This window comes from Erpetoichthys calabaricus, chromosome 16, assembly GCF_900747795.2.
Source record: "Erpetoichthys calabaricus chromosome 16, fErpCal1.3, whole genome shotgun sequence".
In the NCBI taxonomy this organism is placed as follows: Eukaryota; Metazoa; Chordata; class Cladistia; order Polypteriformes; family Polypteridae; genus Erpetoichthys; species Erpetoichthys calabaricus.
In genome coordinates, this window is record NC_041409.2 from 12473211 (window position 1) to 12488880 (window position 15670).

The 15670-nt window shown below is 35.1% G+C and overlaps 1 protein-coding gene across 1 annotated transcript in view; it reads right to left on the reverse strand.

Annotated features, from left to right (window-relative positions):
- The window catches only part of ttc7b (tetratricopeptide repeat domain 7B), a 204523-nt gene that overhangs the window by 84232 nt on the left and 104621 nt on the right, over positions 1–15670 (reverse strand). Inside the window, 9 exon segments of the mRNA XM_051920188.1 lie at positions 3997–4101; positions 6005–6088; positions 9762–9892; positions 10239–10303; positions 12833–12887; positions 12890–12929; positions 12931–12966; positions 12968–12988; positions 12990–13007. Coding sequence (XP_051776148.1) covers positions 3997–4101; positions 6005–6088; positions 9762–9892; positions 10239–10303; positions 12833–12887; positions 12890–12929; positions 12931–12966; positions 12968–12988; positions 12990–13007 — 555 coding nt within the window.

The window sequence follows — 15670 nt, forward strand, 5'->3', positions numbered from 1 at the left end:
AAAGAAGGAAAGTGGGTGCACCTCTCTGTAAATATAAGCCACAGTCATTTTTAATTAATGAAAAATACTAGTCCAAAAAGCACTGGAAAACATAATGACAATCAAGAATATATATCTAAAGACATGGAATACATTAAAAACAGCACTAGACTCTAAATCCTCTAGAGCCACCCTAGATGGCTTCTACTTAGACTATTGGGAACAACACCAGTAACACAGGTATAATATGAGAACAACACCTTGGGCTGGGCACAGCTCCATTGTACAGCATATTAATGCACAGATCCACATTCAGTCACACTGGGGCATTTTAAGTGATGCCCATCAAACTGATTTATAAATCTTTGTTATACAGGAAGGAGCCCAGGGCATTTGAGACATAACTAGGAAACAAAAACTGTCTGCGACCAACTGAAAATCTATTATGTGAGTGTGATGTGCAGGAAGGTTCATGGCTGGTGAAGCACTGAGTCCTTTAGAGTGAGATTTACAAATATATGAACCCAAAAGAGTAGCTTATTCACTATTCAGTTGGCGGCACATTGACTACTGGTTATGTTTCATATCTCATCAGCATCCTTTACACACACATAAAGGTAAGGTACATATTTGACTAAGTACGAATGTTACATTTATAGCAGCGAGAGAGAGTGGAGAGAGCGCATTTGCTCTGCACCCTCTATGTGTTCTAAATTTGCCGTTGCAATTCCACAATTCATACTCAATATAAATGAAAGTACTGAGTGGTGTACAAAAACGGATTTCAATTTTGGCCTTGATTGAAATATTTAGGTGTTTTTAAAAGCTTTTAATTCTGATGCTTTAATCAATTTTAATACAGATTGGTCAACGGAAGGATAACAAGAAAAAAAAAAAGAATATTTTATTTAAGGTCAAAATTTAGTTTTTAAATTGTTTTTTTTATTATTATTTTTTTTATTACCACCACACTTATTTTAACTTCACCTGTTTGTTGTCTGGTACAAATCTTGTAATTGATTTTTAACCCTCTTCCTATTGTCCAAATGACTTGAAATTTTGCACAATTACTCACTTCCAATGACAATACATGAATCAATAATCAGTTTCACTAATTGATCAATTAATCTATGTTAAGAAATGAAATTTTCATATAAAGCATAGTTAAAGATTTCACCAATAGATGGCGCTAGTAACGGAGGAAATATAAAGGAAGTATAGATTACAAATTATAACTAAACAAAGACTAAAAGTTGAATATAATATATAGATATATATAATAGATATATATAATCACATGTAAAAAACCATGCAAGTAAAAAGTGTACTAAAAAGTAAAAAAATAGTCTCTCAAACATCACTCGGAAAAAAAAGTGGTGGGCGCTTTCATCAATCAACATTCAAAAAACACTTCTTAAAATCTTAGCAAAGTGCCCACTATTACTAGAGTTACTAGGAAGGAACCAAACCCACTGTCTGTGTAAAAAAAAAAAAGTTTGATTCAGTAACAAATGTTGTACAACTATTCCCTCAACAGGTAATGTCTAGAACAGGGGTGTCAAACTCTGGGCCTGGAGGGCTGCAGGTTTTCATTCTAACCCTTTTCCTAATCAGTGAGCAGTTTTCACTGCTAATTAACTCCTTTTCCCTTCACTTTAATAGCCCTGTTTTTAAGGATTTAGTCCTCTGAATTTTTCTTTTCTTCATTAAATGACAGCCAAACAGAAATGAGACATGAAACGAGCCAACAGATGACCAGCTAAACTGGGGCTTCAAACTCCAACCAATTTCATTCCAATCACTTTCTTAATAAGAAGCCGATTCTTGCTGTTAATTGAAGTCGTTATTGAAATCCACGGCTTGTTGCTGCTCTCATTTTGCCACAGCAGACATTTCCAAAACTGTTGATTTTCTGTTTTTCCTAAGAACACCATCAAAATGTTTTGGTGACCTGACAGATCAACCTTACCGAGACCTTCACCATTTCTTTATTTTCAGAGATTGTGTGATGGGCACAGGTGAGCTGGTCATGATGCGGCTTGTTCTATGTCTCACTATTATTTGGCTGCTAATTAAGGAAAAAGAAACAACAAAGGCGCCTGAGTCAAGTGAATTAAAATGAAGGCAACAGAAGTTAATTAGCAGTAAAAACTGGTCACTAATTATGAAGATGGTTAGAATGAAAACCTGCAGCCACTGCGGCCCTCCAGGACCGGAGTTCGACACCCGTGGTCTAGAAGCTGGACAAGACCATCTCTTAGACTTTGAAAGGGTCACAGTTATCAATATACACAATCTTGTTAACAGTACTTGGGGGCTCTGCCCCCTGCTCGCTTCGCTCGCCAACCCCCATCCAGGCCCTACATGCTAGTCATTTCCCGGATCTGCCGCTTGCGACGAATCGTGCTTTGTTTTTGGATAAACACAAATATCAACTCTGTCTTTGATATCTCCGTCTTTAGAAACTATTATCGCTGACAATTTGTCACATGTCGATTTATTATTTATGCGAGTGTGATCTTTCAGATTCATATAGAAATCCAAGAAAACATCTTTGTCCATGTTTTTCAGAAAAATTTCGTGTAAAGTGCGGATTTGCATCCATTATTGGCTGTAGAATTTCTAATACGTCCGATCATTTAACTCTTTCGATTCTGTTACATCGTTTATCCGTGATCATAAATATAAACCTGACTGAATTGTGCTTTCTTTGAAATTAAACTTGTAGTAGCTTTAATTGTTGCGGGACCACAGATTCTCATAGCGTATGGTCCTGAATCTACATTTTGTGCATTGAATGATGCGAACGCGAACAGATTATTGTAGATTAGGATATTTTGCCTGTAGTGTTTGTGGATTTCACTTTCACCAAATACAACTCTTTTATTTCTCGTGGATACGCCTCTTCACTGAGCAGAAACACTACTTTTCCCTGAAGGCAACACGAATGAGACGATCTACAAGCCTCCAACTTAAACTTTAAAGCCAAGCAATATCTACAAGCAATATCTACATACTTCTGTCATGTCACCTATGTCAATATATCTCTTTTCACTGTTCCGTTATTTCACAGAGTAATAATTTCAGTTTGCAATCTTTACTATCAGTTTTTTGAGACTTTCATAATCTCTAACCTGCTCTGCATGTGTATCGCGCCAATGGTTTTGAACCTCTTTACAACGTTTTACTTTGTCTTCTCTTCTTCTACTGTTTGTCTTTTATTTCTGCCCCCACTTGGACCTGTTAAGTTTTCAATTCATCTCTTGGTACAAAGTCTCGTCTTGCGGGACTTGAAATTATCTCTCTGAAAATGTCTTGTCTTGTATCTCTGAAAAAGTCTCATCTTGTCCCAAGATTTTTTTATACAATAGAGAGATATCATGCCAAGATGCTATAAATTAATTTGAATGGAGTGCCTTTACAGGAATCCTTTAAAAATAATTTCTAAACAATTATATCTTAAACATGAGCTAAAAACATAACTACACTGTATCTGAGGTTTTCATTTCTGTTTTTCCTCGTTCATACAAAAGTTTGCTACTCATATAAAATTATATTAAATTTGCATGGAAAACACACAAATGTTCATGGCCATGTATTCTTTCAAAATAGTTACAATGCAAGTCAAACATCAGCTACCTGGTTGTAAAATAGAAAATACAGAGAAAAGGAAATATAAAAATATAACATGGAAAGTAATTAGGAAAATATATTCAGAAAATGATAGTATGTAATTTTACATTCTATGTTACTAAAAAGATCAATCCAATTATTTAGATGCTAAACTCAACTTCTCCATTACAGAGTCATGGGGGAGTCAGAGGCCATTTCAACAACATCTGGTGCAAGATAGGGATCCCAAGTCCACTGCAGGGTACACTCGCTCACAAAAGGCACATTTAGAGTCAAATAAATTGATCCCAATTTGGCAGATTTGACAATCTTTGTTTTTTTTTTTTTTTTTTAAACATGCATAGGATGCCCTTTAAGTAAAAAAAAAAAATTAAAATGGCTTACCCAATGTAATGTTCCAATACACAACTTAACAGCCAAAAGGGGAATAGTTGGGTCATCAGGCTTTAGTCGAATGCATTCTTTAAGAACTCTCACTGCACGTGCTGACTTGATTAGGAAAGTAAGAAAACCATCAAAATGACATGTAAAATTAGAAAGCAATCAATAAATCCAAAATAACGTTAATTTAATACCAGTGCTATCATATATTTAGTTCAAATAATTTCAGAAGAAATTATACAAAAATGAGAAAAATAATCTGAAGCAGAAGAAGCTGACAAAGAAAGAGGAGGAAAAATGAGAGAGGAGAGAGGAAGAGTGACATAGAGGAAAATTTATTTTAAAAAATTCCGAAAAAATCACAAAATAACACAGAAGTAAATAATGGAAAATGAAGGAAACTGAAATATAGGAGAGTTAAACACAGAAAACATATGTGATAAATAAAGACATATACTGAAAGGAAAAAGGAAGAAAGGGAAACAACGTCTTAAATTATTGGTGAGAGTAAATACGAAACATGGAGGAAAATAGCAGAGATTAGCATGAAAGGAAAATAAAAAAAGTTACATAGATAAACAATCAATAGAAAAGAAGAACAACTATTATACTAGGTGGAAAATATAGAAATGAAATTGGTGAAAATCACATGAAGGCATAAACAGTTCTTATTCATAACTTATTGCATGCATTGTAGGGGATTCATCTCCAACACTGGAAAACCACATTAGCGCTTTTGAAAAAGATGATTAGTAAACTGAATTGGGAGTTTGATAGTGAATTCCGTAATCCATGAAAAATAATTTGCACAATTATTTAGCAACACTATCTCAAAATGAAAAAAGAATTATGAAAAAAAAAGGATGAAATACCTGGATGTAACAGACACCACTTTTAGAATTAATGTGATAATGTAAAATACTGTACTATAAATTGAATGTAGATTGGAAAACATACATAAAGGAGGGTACTGATAAATAATGGAAAGCAAATAAATATCAAAACAAGTACAGATCAACTAACTAGAGAGAAATATGAATTTGAAGAGCGCAGAAAAAAGAGCCTGAGTGTATTTTTTGATGGTCACAGACAATACATTTTGACAGAAAAAAAAGATAAAGAATGTAGTTGTGTTGAGATAAGAAGATACATATCAAGAAAAAAAAACATTTTTGATTAAATGAATGAGAAGGATGGTTAAAATCAAAACTGCAAGAAAGTAAAGACTGGACATGTAACATGGAATATTAAAAGAGAATTCTTGAAGTAAAGAGTACTTAAGACCTTAAAGGAGAAGAAATGCAGTAAAATTAGGAATAAAACAAGTCAGCAGAACAATTTGTCAAAGTTGATGCCATGAATTAGATGCAGTGGAAAAGAGAAAAGATAGAAAAAGAGTACAATTTAGAAAAATTCAAAGGGCACATGTGGTGATGAAGATACAAAAGAAACAAACAAAAAAGAGATCAATGAAGCTAAAATGTCTAGAAAAATGTGCAAGAGCTGATATGCTGATGTATATACTATATCTATAAATTATTTACAGTCAGCAATATACCAAATAGTCCAAAAATCTCTCAAATACTGAGGAAAAATGATAAAACCTCTCTTTACTATCATGTCTGGAGTGAAATAGCCTCAATTACTTTATATACTTACTATTACAACTTCAAACAGCAATGCAGTGAATTAATTTCAACAAGACATTCAGACCAGAGGTAAAGAGTGATTCATTAATAGTTCAAAATATTCCTGAACTTTCAATAAATAAGTTTACAAAATACCTCTGGTGTTTTGGTAGCAAGAAAATTATATAAAAGTGGGCTCTGAACCATTACGGTACTGACAGCTAGTGGGAAATGGGTATGTATATTTAATATCTTCAGCTTTATTTAATAAAAATAGAATTCTCACTGAATAGTTTTAAGAACAGCTGCAGTTTTCTATATTTTTCTGTTTATCTAAAAGGAGACTCCAAACTTAGGGAGTTTTATGTTTCAAAGATGCTTACCTTACCTGCAGCCATCAATGACAAGGCAAACTGGTACCAAAGATGAAACTCTTCAAATACAAACTTCATTGCTCTTTCAAGACACTGATAAACATGATAAACAAAAACAATATGTTTAACAAATTTAGATAAATGAAAACCATCCATCATTCTTTCAAATTCTTTCAACTAACTTAAATTACTCGGTACTGTAAAATGCTTCTAACACTATATCCGACACTAAAAATACATATTTCTAGCATTTCCCATCAAGTGTATTGAGACTGCTAAGAATGTGTTGAGAAGCAGTTGCAACAGAGTTATTAATATTGTACTGAAAGACCAGTCCATGAAATAAAAAAGGCAAAAAAGAATGCGCTGGTTTTCCAGAAAAAAAGAAGCCAGTCTTCAATTGTTTGATCTCTTATGTGAAGAATGACAAGCCCATGATCAACAGGTAAACTAACTATAATAATGAACATCAAAAGGAAAACATTTCCAAACAAATAACAGCTTTAAATAGTAGATACAGTGGGGCAAAAAAGTATTTAGTCAGCACCAATTGTGCAAGTTCTCCCACCTTAAAAAGATGAGAGAGGCCTGTATTTTCATCATAGGTATACCTCAACTATGAGAGACAAAATAAGAAAAAAAAAATCCAGAAAATCAATTGTCTGATTTTTAAAGATTTATTTGCAAATTATGGTGGAAAATAAGTATTTGGTCACCTACAAACAAGCAAGATTTCTGGCTCTCACAGACCCTGTAACTTCTTCTGTAAGAGGCCTCCTCTGTCCCTCCACTTGTTACCTGTATTTATGGCACCTGTTTGAACTCGTTATCAATATAAAAGACTCCTGTCCACAACCTCAACAGTCACACTCCAAACTCCACTATGGCCTAGACCAAAGAGCTGTCAAAGGACACAAGAAACAAAATTGTAGACCATGCACCAGGCTGGGAAGACTGAATCTGCAATAGGTAAGCAGCTTGGTGTGAAGAAATCAACTGTGAGAGCAATTATTAGAAAATGGAAGACATACAAGACCACTGATAATCTCCCTCGATCTGGGGCTCCACACAAGATCTCACCCCGTGGGGTCAAAATGATCACAAGAATGGTGAGCAAAAATCCCAGAACCACACAGGGGAGACCTAGTGAATGACCTGCCAGAGAGCTGGGACCAAGTAACAAAGGCTTACCATCAGTAACACACTACGCCGCCACGGCCGACTCAATCCTGCAGTGCCAGACGTGTCCCCTGCTTAAGCCAGTACATGTGCAGGCCCGTCTGAAGTTTGCTAGAGAGCATTTGGATGATCCAGAAGAGGATTGGGAAAATGTCATATGGTTCAGATGAAAAAAACTCTACTCATTGTGTTTGGAGGAGAAAGAATGCTGAGTTGCATCCAAGAACACCATACCTATTCTAAAGCATGGGGGTGGAAACATCATGCTTTGGGGCTGTTTTTCTGCAAAGGGACCAGGACAACTGATCCATGTAAAGGAAAGAATGAATGGGGCCATGTATCGTCAGATTTTGAGTGAAAACCTCCTTCCATCAGCAAGGGCATTGAAGATGAAACGTGGCTGGGTCTTCCAGCATGACATGGTCCCAAACACACCGCCCCGGGTAACGAAGGAGTGGCTTCGTAAGAAGCATTTCAAGGTCCTGGAGTGGCCTAGCCAGTCTCCAGATCTCAAACCCCATAGAAAATCTTTGGAGGGAGTTGAATGTCCATGTTGCCCAGCGACAGCCCCAAAACATCACTGCTCTAGAGGAGATCTGCATGGAGGAATGGGCCAAAATACCAGCAACAGTGTGTGAAAACCTTGTGAAGACTTACAGAAAACGTTTGACCTCAGTCATTGCCAACAAAGGGTATATAACAAAAGTATTGAGATGAACTTTTGTTAATGAACCAAATACTTTTTTTCCACCATAATTTGCAAATAATTCTTTAAAAATCAGAACAGTGTGATTTTCTGGATTTTTTTTCTCATTTTGCCTCTCATAGTTGAGGTATATACCTATGATGAAAATTACAGGCCTCTCTCATCTTTTAAAGTGGGAGAACATGCACAATTGGTGGCCTGACTAAATACTTTTTTGCCCCACTGTATACTGTCACAAGTACAGCATACATTGAAATTCTTACTTGCATTTTGAACCAACATCCAACAAGTTGACCCCTCTCCAGTTGTCATTTTATTTAACACACAAAAAACACAAAATCAGGTTACCTGATATAAAAAGACCTATTTTTGCTTTATAAATGAAGCAAATACAAAAGAATTCTAATTTGGCAACCTCCACTGTATGAACATTTCATTGTAGTTTTATGTGAAAAACTACAGTGCTGATTGTGATTTTTTTTTTAACATGGATGAACAAGTAACTGTGATAGCTTTTACTGACTACAGCATGCTTTTATGGAAATAGAGGCTTACATAAATGCCCAACAGTATAACTGTAAATCCATAAAGTTTTACTTTAAATAGCTCCATTATAAGCAAGCACACAAGCATTTTTACAATAATGGTTTGATTATTGCATAAAAGACTACTTGTGCCATAAAGAAGTCCAAAGTTATTACTAGACATATTAATTTATCCAACAGGCAGAGGTGCCTGACAACCAGGGCTGTGGAGTTTGGTAGATAAATCCTGTCGACTCTGACTCCTTAGTTTCTGGTACCTTCTGATTCCAACTGTATTTAATATGTTAATGTATTTTCCATGTTGACTGAAGGAAGGCCAGCATACACGACATTTAACCACAGGACTACTGGATAGGGAAGCTGACTCTCTGCCGTATTGGCCAGTTAAACAAAAGACAAGAACCCCTGAACACACCTCCACCATTACACTTGTTTATACTCAAATTAACCTTGTTAAGCACATTATATCTGAAATAAAATGAAAATACTTTTTTGTAATTGTACCATAATCCAGATTACAATATGTGAATGTCAGGTTATATAATAGTTCAGCTGAACTTCACACTAGTTGTAACACAACTATGCACTGGGCTTTATTCTTACATCAGAGAAGTACTTAATTATGACTATTGTTTATGAATTAGGACATTTGAACTTGCTGTATTTTTTTTCATTATAAATTTATTAGGAGTCAGAGTCAGTACATTTTTTGCGACTCCTGACCCCCAGGTACCCAAAATTGTCACCGAACTCCTCAAACTCCAACTCTGACTCCACAGCCCTGCTGACTACTCACATATTAATGGGATTGTTAACACCCCACTAACAGACACATTTATTAATAGTTTTGGTTAACCAACTTTTGGATATAAATCGTGGCAAGTACAGTCAAGTAGCTAAAAAATTGGATTAAATCAGAGATGCGGATATAAAACCTCGGCTCTTAATTTTCTGTATCAGTCACTGTTTCATGTCAAAGTAAGTATCTTTCATTATTTTATGGAGTCTTTAAGATAGGTTCTGCAATGAAAGATGTAATAAAGAATAATTATTTAGCTCAACGTTAATTTTATGTTAAAAAATGTGAGCTATTCAAAGATGTTTTGGATATGTTTTATCTTCCCTGATGTGTGAATTCTGACAAAAGAGAAGAATAACAAATTGCCATCTGTTTACTAACCATTTAAAATAATGATGGAAATCTAATACAAATCTATCATAAATTCATGTATTTCAAGAAGATCCATTTTCTAAAGTAAGGTGAAATATAACCAGTATCAGAAGAAGTAAACACAAACCTAAGGTTACTGCCTTTATTGAATGTATTACCTCTGACAGCATTTTCATATTGCCCTCTTCTACCGAGTGCTATTGTTAAGAGATCATACACAATAGATGCACTCTGTAAACTAATAATGCGGTCATTGTTATGCTCTGGTATTCTGCTTAATACAGCATCTCTGTTTAGCCTGAAAGAAAGTGGAAAAAAAAACGAGATATAATGAGATATGACATTTCAATAAAACTGCTTGAAAAAGAACAACACACATTACATTTCATAGCACTTAATACACTGCTGCCTAGCACTCAAATAATTAAGCCATATCTACTGTATCTCTAAATATATTGCTCAGTGCTTTAGACAGTGAAACAGCTGAAACAAATAAATGCCTGTTACCAGTAAATCAAGGCTATACTGTATATTTTAAGCACAGTAAAAAGCTGTTTAGAACAAGCAAAAAGCATGGCTAGTAAACTGGTATGTTCTTTCTAAATGAATAAATGTATAAAAAAACAAGTTTGTTTTAGCTTACCATAGACTCACTAATTAGGAGTAGAAGCAATGCTTCCTCTGTGTTCTCCTGAGGACAAAATATGCTGAAATTGAAAAAAAATGAATACCTTTGAAACATAGCAGTACTCTACTGCATATTTAAGCAGTGTGCTACTCTTTAAAGAAAATGAGAAACCAAAATTAAAAACATAAAGGGGAAGTTGGTCCTTTTTGACCCTTTTAATTGTTATGAGCTTGCATGTCAATGTTAAACACTAAAGTGTACAGCTTAAGTTAACCCCCCTCAATTCACTTAAAACGCCGACCTGTATCAAATGTAAACTCAGACTAGACCCTTTCCATATCTATGAAAGTCTTTGTAAATCAACTATTACAATACATTATTGAAGAACTTCAACACAAAAAACCGTGTTTTCTGTCTATATAACAGTTAACAGTCCACTATCTATATATATAAAATTCTTTTCGCGTTTGAAACAGAAATTACGTATGTCCACACGATATGGAAATTACATATGACCACAGAACATATTATAATACAGGAACTAATCACTTCGTTTATGGACGCCATTTTGATATCGTCTTTACGAATTGTTATTATTTGTGTGCGCCTCGCGTCGCCCCTCTCCCACCCCTCCTGTCTGGACTACAGCGCTGAGCCATCCGCCGCCAGGTGCGTTCTGACAGAGCAGTTTTATTTATTCGTCCACGTGACTGTCGCTAAAACTGCCCACATTGTAACTTTTTTTTTTAGTTGGCAGTACTTGATAGTAGAAGAGATGAGGAAAACAGCTTTGTGTCTTTCTACTTTTTAACTGCACCGAGCTGTAAATAATGTGAAGACGAGACCGTCTTCAGCTGCCGAGGGGTCGTGAGAACAAAGTGGGATGCTGGGAGGCACAGAATGTCGGGCTGCCTCCGCCGAGCTCGAGAGCTTCGCAGTTTCAGGCAGCGTCCTCTCTTCTCGCACTGTTTGTGACACTTCAAGTCCCCCGTCGGCTCCTGGGAGAGAGGAAATCTTTGCGAATGAGCGTAATCGGCGCCATCGAAGCAGGACTCTGTTTGTAAATTGTCCTGCACGACTACTTACTGCCCCTTAAGGTGAGTTCAGGTCACTAAAACCCCACAACATTCAAGGTTGCTTTTGTGATTAATTATTTTAACAAGTAAATCACAGGCACGTAGTGCAATGTTGTCAGGCAGAAATTTGGACGATCACATAGAAAATGTATTGTAAGGCATCTACTACTTACCTGTTGTGTTATAGCGCCTTTAAAATGTAGTTTACCCGAAACCACTCCAGTAGTGCTCAATGTATCTTTACTTCTAAAATGTTAATGTTTTACTGTTTAATAACTTATAGACTACATTTTATTTTTTTTCCCTTGCACACAGTGAGCAAAGCCACTGGGTAATCAACTAGTTAATACATATATTCATTTGCGAGTTTTATTATTTGCAATATTTGAATTTACTTTAGAGTTACATACAATGTATGGCCCCTTAATAATTTAAAAAACATGAAAATGGTGTTTGACTTAATAAATTCATGTGCAATGGATATGAATGATTGACGAGATAAATTTCTACATTAAAACTGGAAGAAGCTAATGAAGTGATCAGTTCCTGTTGCTGAAAGTATCCTTATAGGATGATACCATTATTATAATTAATGGGAAGAATGGAGCTGGACAAATAATCAGTTTTGCTTGGTAAACATAAAGCCATTCAATTATGCTGTTTTTCCTTGAGGTTGCTTCTATTTAATCACACCACTATACTGCCTAGTTCAGTTAGTCATTTTCTGAATGGGTTTTTCCATCTCAGCAATGGTATTCTGTAGTTCTGTGAGGAATAGTTAATGGGAGAACAGTCTGCCCTATACCGAGTTTTGGTATCTTCACATTCTTCTCACTTTTATGGTGATGGTTTTGAGGGCTGCCTCATGGGGTGAACAGGGCTAGGAAGTGAGCTTTTATTGAGACAATATTTTGTTTTGGGGGGGGTCCTTGATGATGTTAAAAATATGTGAAGTGGGATTGTATTTGGGTGTTTTAGGGTGGGGGGGCATGTTTGGGGTTCTGTGTGTGACCGTCCCTATTGGCCCTTACTCCCCTTTTATGAACTGGCATGCAGTTGCAGATCTGAAACTCGTATAGTCATAACAGTATTTAATCTAAATTGTATCTGCCCAATTGAAGGAAACCATAGGTTTTTAACAAGGAACTCAATGTATTGCAGCTAAACCAGTGTAACAGAATAGGTGACGAACATTTTTAAACCATGAAGTTCACATTTCAAATTAATTGATGTTGGCTTAATTTCTTTTAAGATTTTTTTGGTGTTGTTCTTCTTACTGTTTGATATTGACCTAGCCAATTCCTCTAGCGCACACACTATAATGTATGAGGGTATGTAGTAGTGGAAGTATAGTATATTACAGACTACTCGCAAAAAACATATTTCTACATGCACAACATGCAAATAACAATTTCTAACTGCACTAACCGTGTGCTGAATTCATTTCACTGTTTTCTTCATCTTAAACCCCACTCAGAAACCTTGGATTTAAGCACATATTAAACACAAGATTACCAAAATAGAAAACATACTTTTCTCCAGAATACACCTTTGGTCTTCTACTAAGAGCATAATCTTTAGTGTTGATGTTTGCCTTAGAGGATCATCAAGCGGAGAATGATGAGGGGGGGTCCTCCAGGGGATTCCAGTAGCTCTGTTCACACATTACCTCTCAATAAAATTTCTGCCCAACTGCCTGGCAATGGTCTGTGGAAACAATGGATACCGTTACATAATGTTACTCACTTTTTTATTGTTGAAATACACGCTTCACTAGGCTTTAATATCTTCTTCATAGAATGTTCATGTTTCCTCTTTTTTAAAAGTAATCTTGTCTTGCTGCCTTTCAAATGGGAACGCTTACAGTGACCTGGCTGTATACTATACAGACCTAGCACATGCCCTTGCTTTGTCACTAGTAACAGCTTTTGTCCTAGACCCAGCATTAAGATAAATATAATATAATATAAGCCAATTTCAACCGATCCATCTGCTAAACCCTTTTGGGAATATTCAGAGTTAACGATGGCAATGCAAACATCTTTTGAAATGTATTTTGCAATGCTTGTAGTAATAAAATGAAATCAGATAGCGATATAAAAAATAAATTATTTTTTACATTTTAAGATATCTATAATACTGTATATTCTGAGATACCTCAAATAAATTTCAGGATATCTCAAAATAACTTCATGTACATTTCAAAGATCTGAGATACATTTCAATATACTGTACTTTAAATTGATCCAGAATACATTTTCAGATATCTGCAATTCCCTTTTTTTTTTTTTAGCACTTCCTGTTAAATTTCTCATTCTTTTATCAAGACTTGTTGTCCATTTTAAAATATTTCAAAATGCATTATAGGATTTCTGGAAAACATTAGAGACATCTTTGTATTTTAGATATCCAAAAATTAGGGATGTCACGGCAGCAGAATTTTTGTATTCAATACCAATATCAGTGAAATTTTACAGTACTCGATGCCTATTCGATGCCAATAGCAAAAACAGAAATCCCTTTTCAGTGGCTTATTTAAAAAAGTACCACCATTATTAAAGTCAAGAGTATTGTGCCCTTTTCTGTAATACAATATAAAATATATAACCTACTAACTGTAACAACAGCTTTAAAATACTGGCCCTATCTATCGAGTTGCTACCCAGTTATCATCTAAGCAAACAAGTACTCGGCATTCATAAATATCAAAATACAATGTAGGGCTTGAATTTTAAAATTTGGTAGAGATGGGAAAACAGGGGGTTATTATCTTAGGGAAGGATTTCAGCATAGGGTTTATAAAGAATAATATCATCATGGACGACCCGAAGCATCTTAGCATCTGCACATTCCAGTAACTGAAAAATGCTGCCTAAAAATCTATTCTAGGTATAAAAATTCAAATATTATTATTTATCTACTGTTGAATTAGTGAATCCCAAGATAAATCAGGATATTTCTATTTCAACACCAACTCTTTAAAGCTGTTTTTACAACAACATGCTTTTAAAGTCTGGTTTATCAGTGAAACCAACCTATTAGGTTTGAAACATTTGCTAATGTAAGATTTAAATTTGCATCATTAGCTGATTTAAAAAATATTACTAAAGAGTAGCATTTAATGGAATGAGTCAAATTATTTCAAATTTCAAATGTCAGAAACTCACTGTGCTTTAATTATCCAAATCTCTCCCTTCTCTTTTACATTTGTCCCCAACTTTAAAACTTCCTGTGTGATTTAGAAACAAACTAATGAGTTAGCCTTCAGATTAATGATGCAAATTCAGTGTTTTAAAGATTTCTGTTTAGCAACAAAGTGTGCTGTTTTGCTTGTTGTGCTAATCGCAAGTTTCGGCAATTGTGCGTCTCTGTTAACACAGTATGTGTCATATTTAAATGAAAGTGCTCTGTCCCATGAAGCATTGAAACACTAAAATAAATTGCATTTTGCTATTGAGAAATGAAGCAACTTATATCATCACTGGTATACACAGCCCATTAGCCACTTTGCTTGAATCTTGCGTCTTTGTTTACTTGCTGCAACCGTTATTAATGCTGCCAGACCTTCCACATCCCACACCCCACAGCTCTATATCCGTAAATGTGGAATGCATGTGATACCCCCTTCCTCGATCTGCAACCCTTGAACTGCCAAAGGAACAGATGCCTAGGACTGATGAACATTTGTAGAAGTGCTCACTACAATCAGAGAATGAATGTGTAGGCTCCGGTTCATATATCAGGACTGTGTTTAAAAGTGATTAATCTCGTTATCTTTTCATCTCTCCTTTTACAAATGCGTGACAATAGAAGTTAAATGATTATAATTCATTTGACCGATAACGTTATTTTTGCTCTCAAAGAACATACAAATCTCTATCTGAACTAATTTCATAATAGGGGTAAAAGTGGAAATAATGTGAGCCTGTATGTGTCTTGCTTTTTGTTTTTTTTTAAATAAATAACAAGTATGATTCCTGAACTCAGATGTTGAAAATTCTCCAGCTGTTTTCCAATATGTGTTGAAGTGGTACTGTAGCAACAAACACTATAAGCCATTTATATATGCAGTTATTACTGACGTTTTTATCATGTGTTGTGCCTTTCAAAGTAATTTGGACTGACTTTCTTGGTACTACCGATATTGTGAAACTGATACTGTGAAAAATGTAGTACCATTACCATTGGTGGATTTTTCGTACTGAATTTGTACTGAAATATTGATTCTTGTGACATCCCTACCCGAAAATTATATTTGGGTATCATGAAATAATTTGCTCTATATTCAAAGAATATTTTTAAAAATGTATTGCATATATTTTCATATAAAATTATAGATACCCCTACACCACTTTTTAAAGTATGTGAAA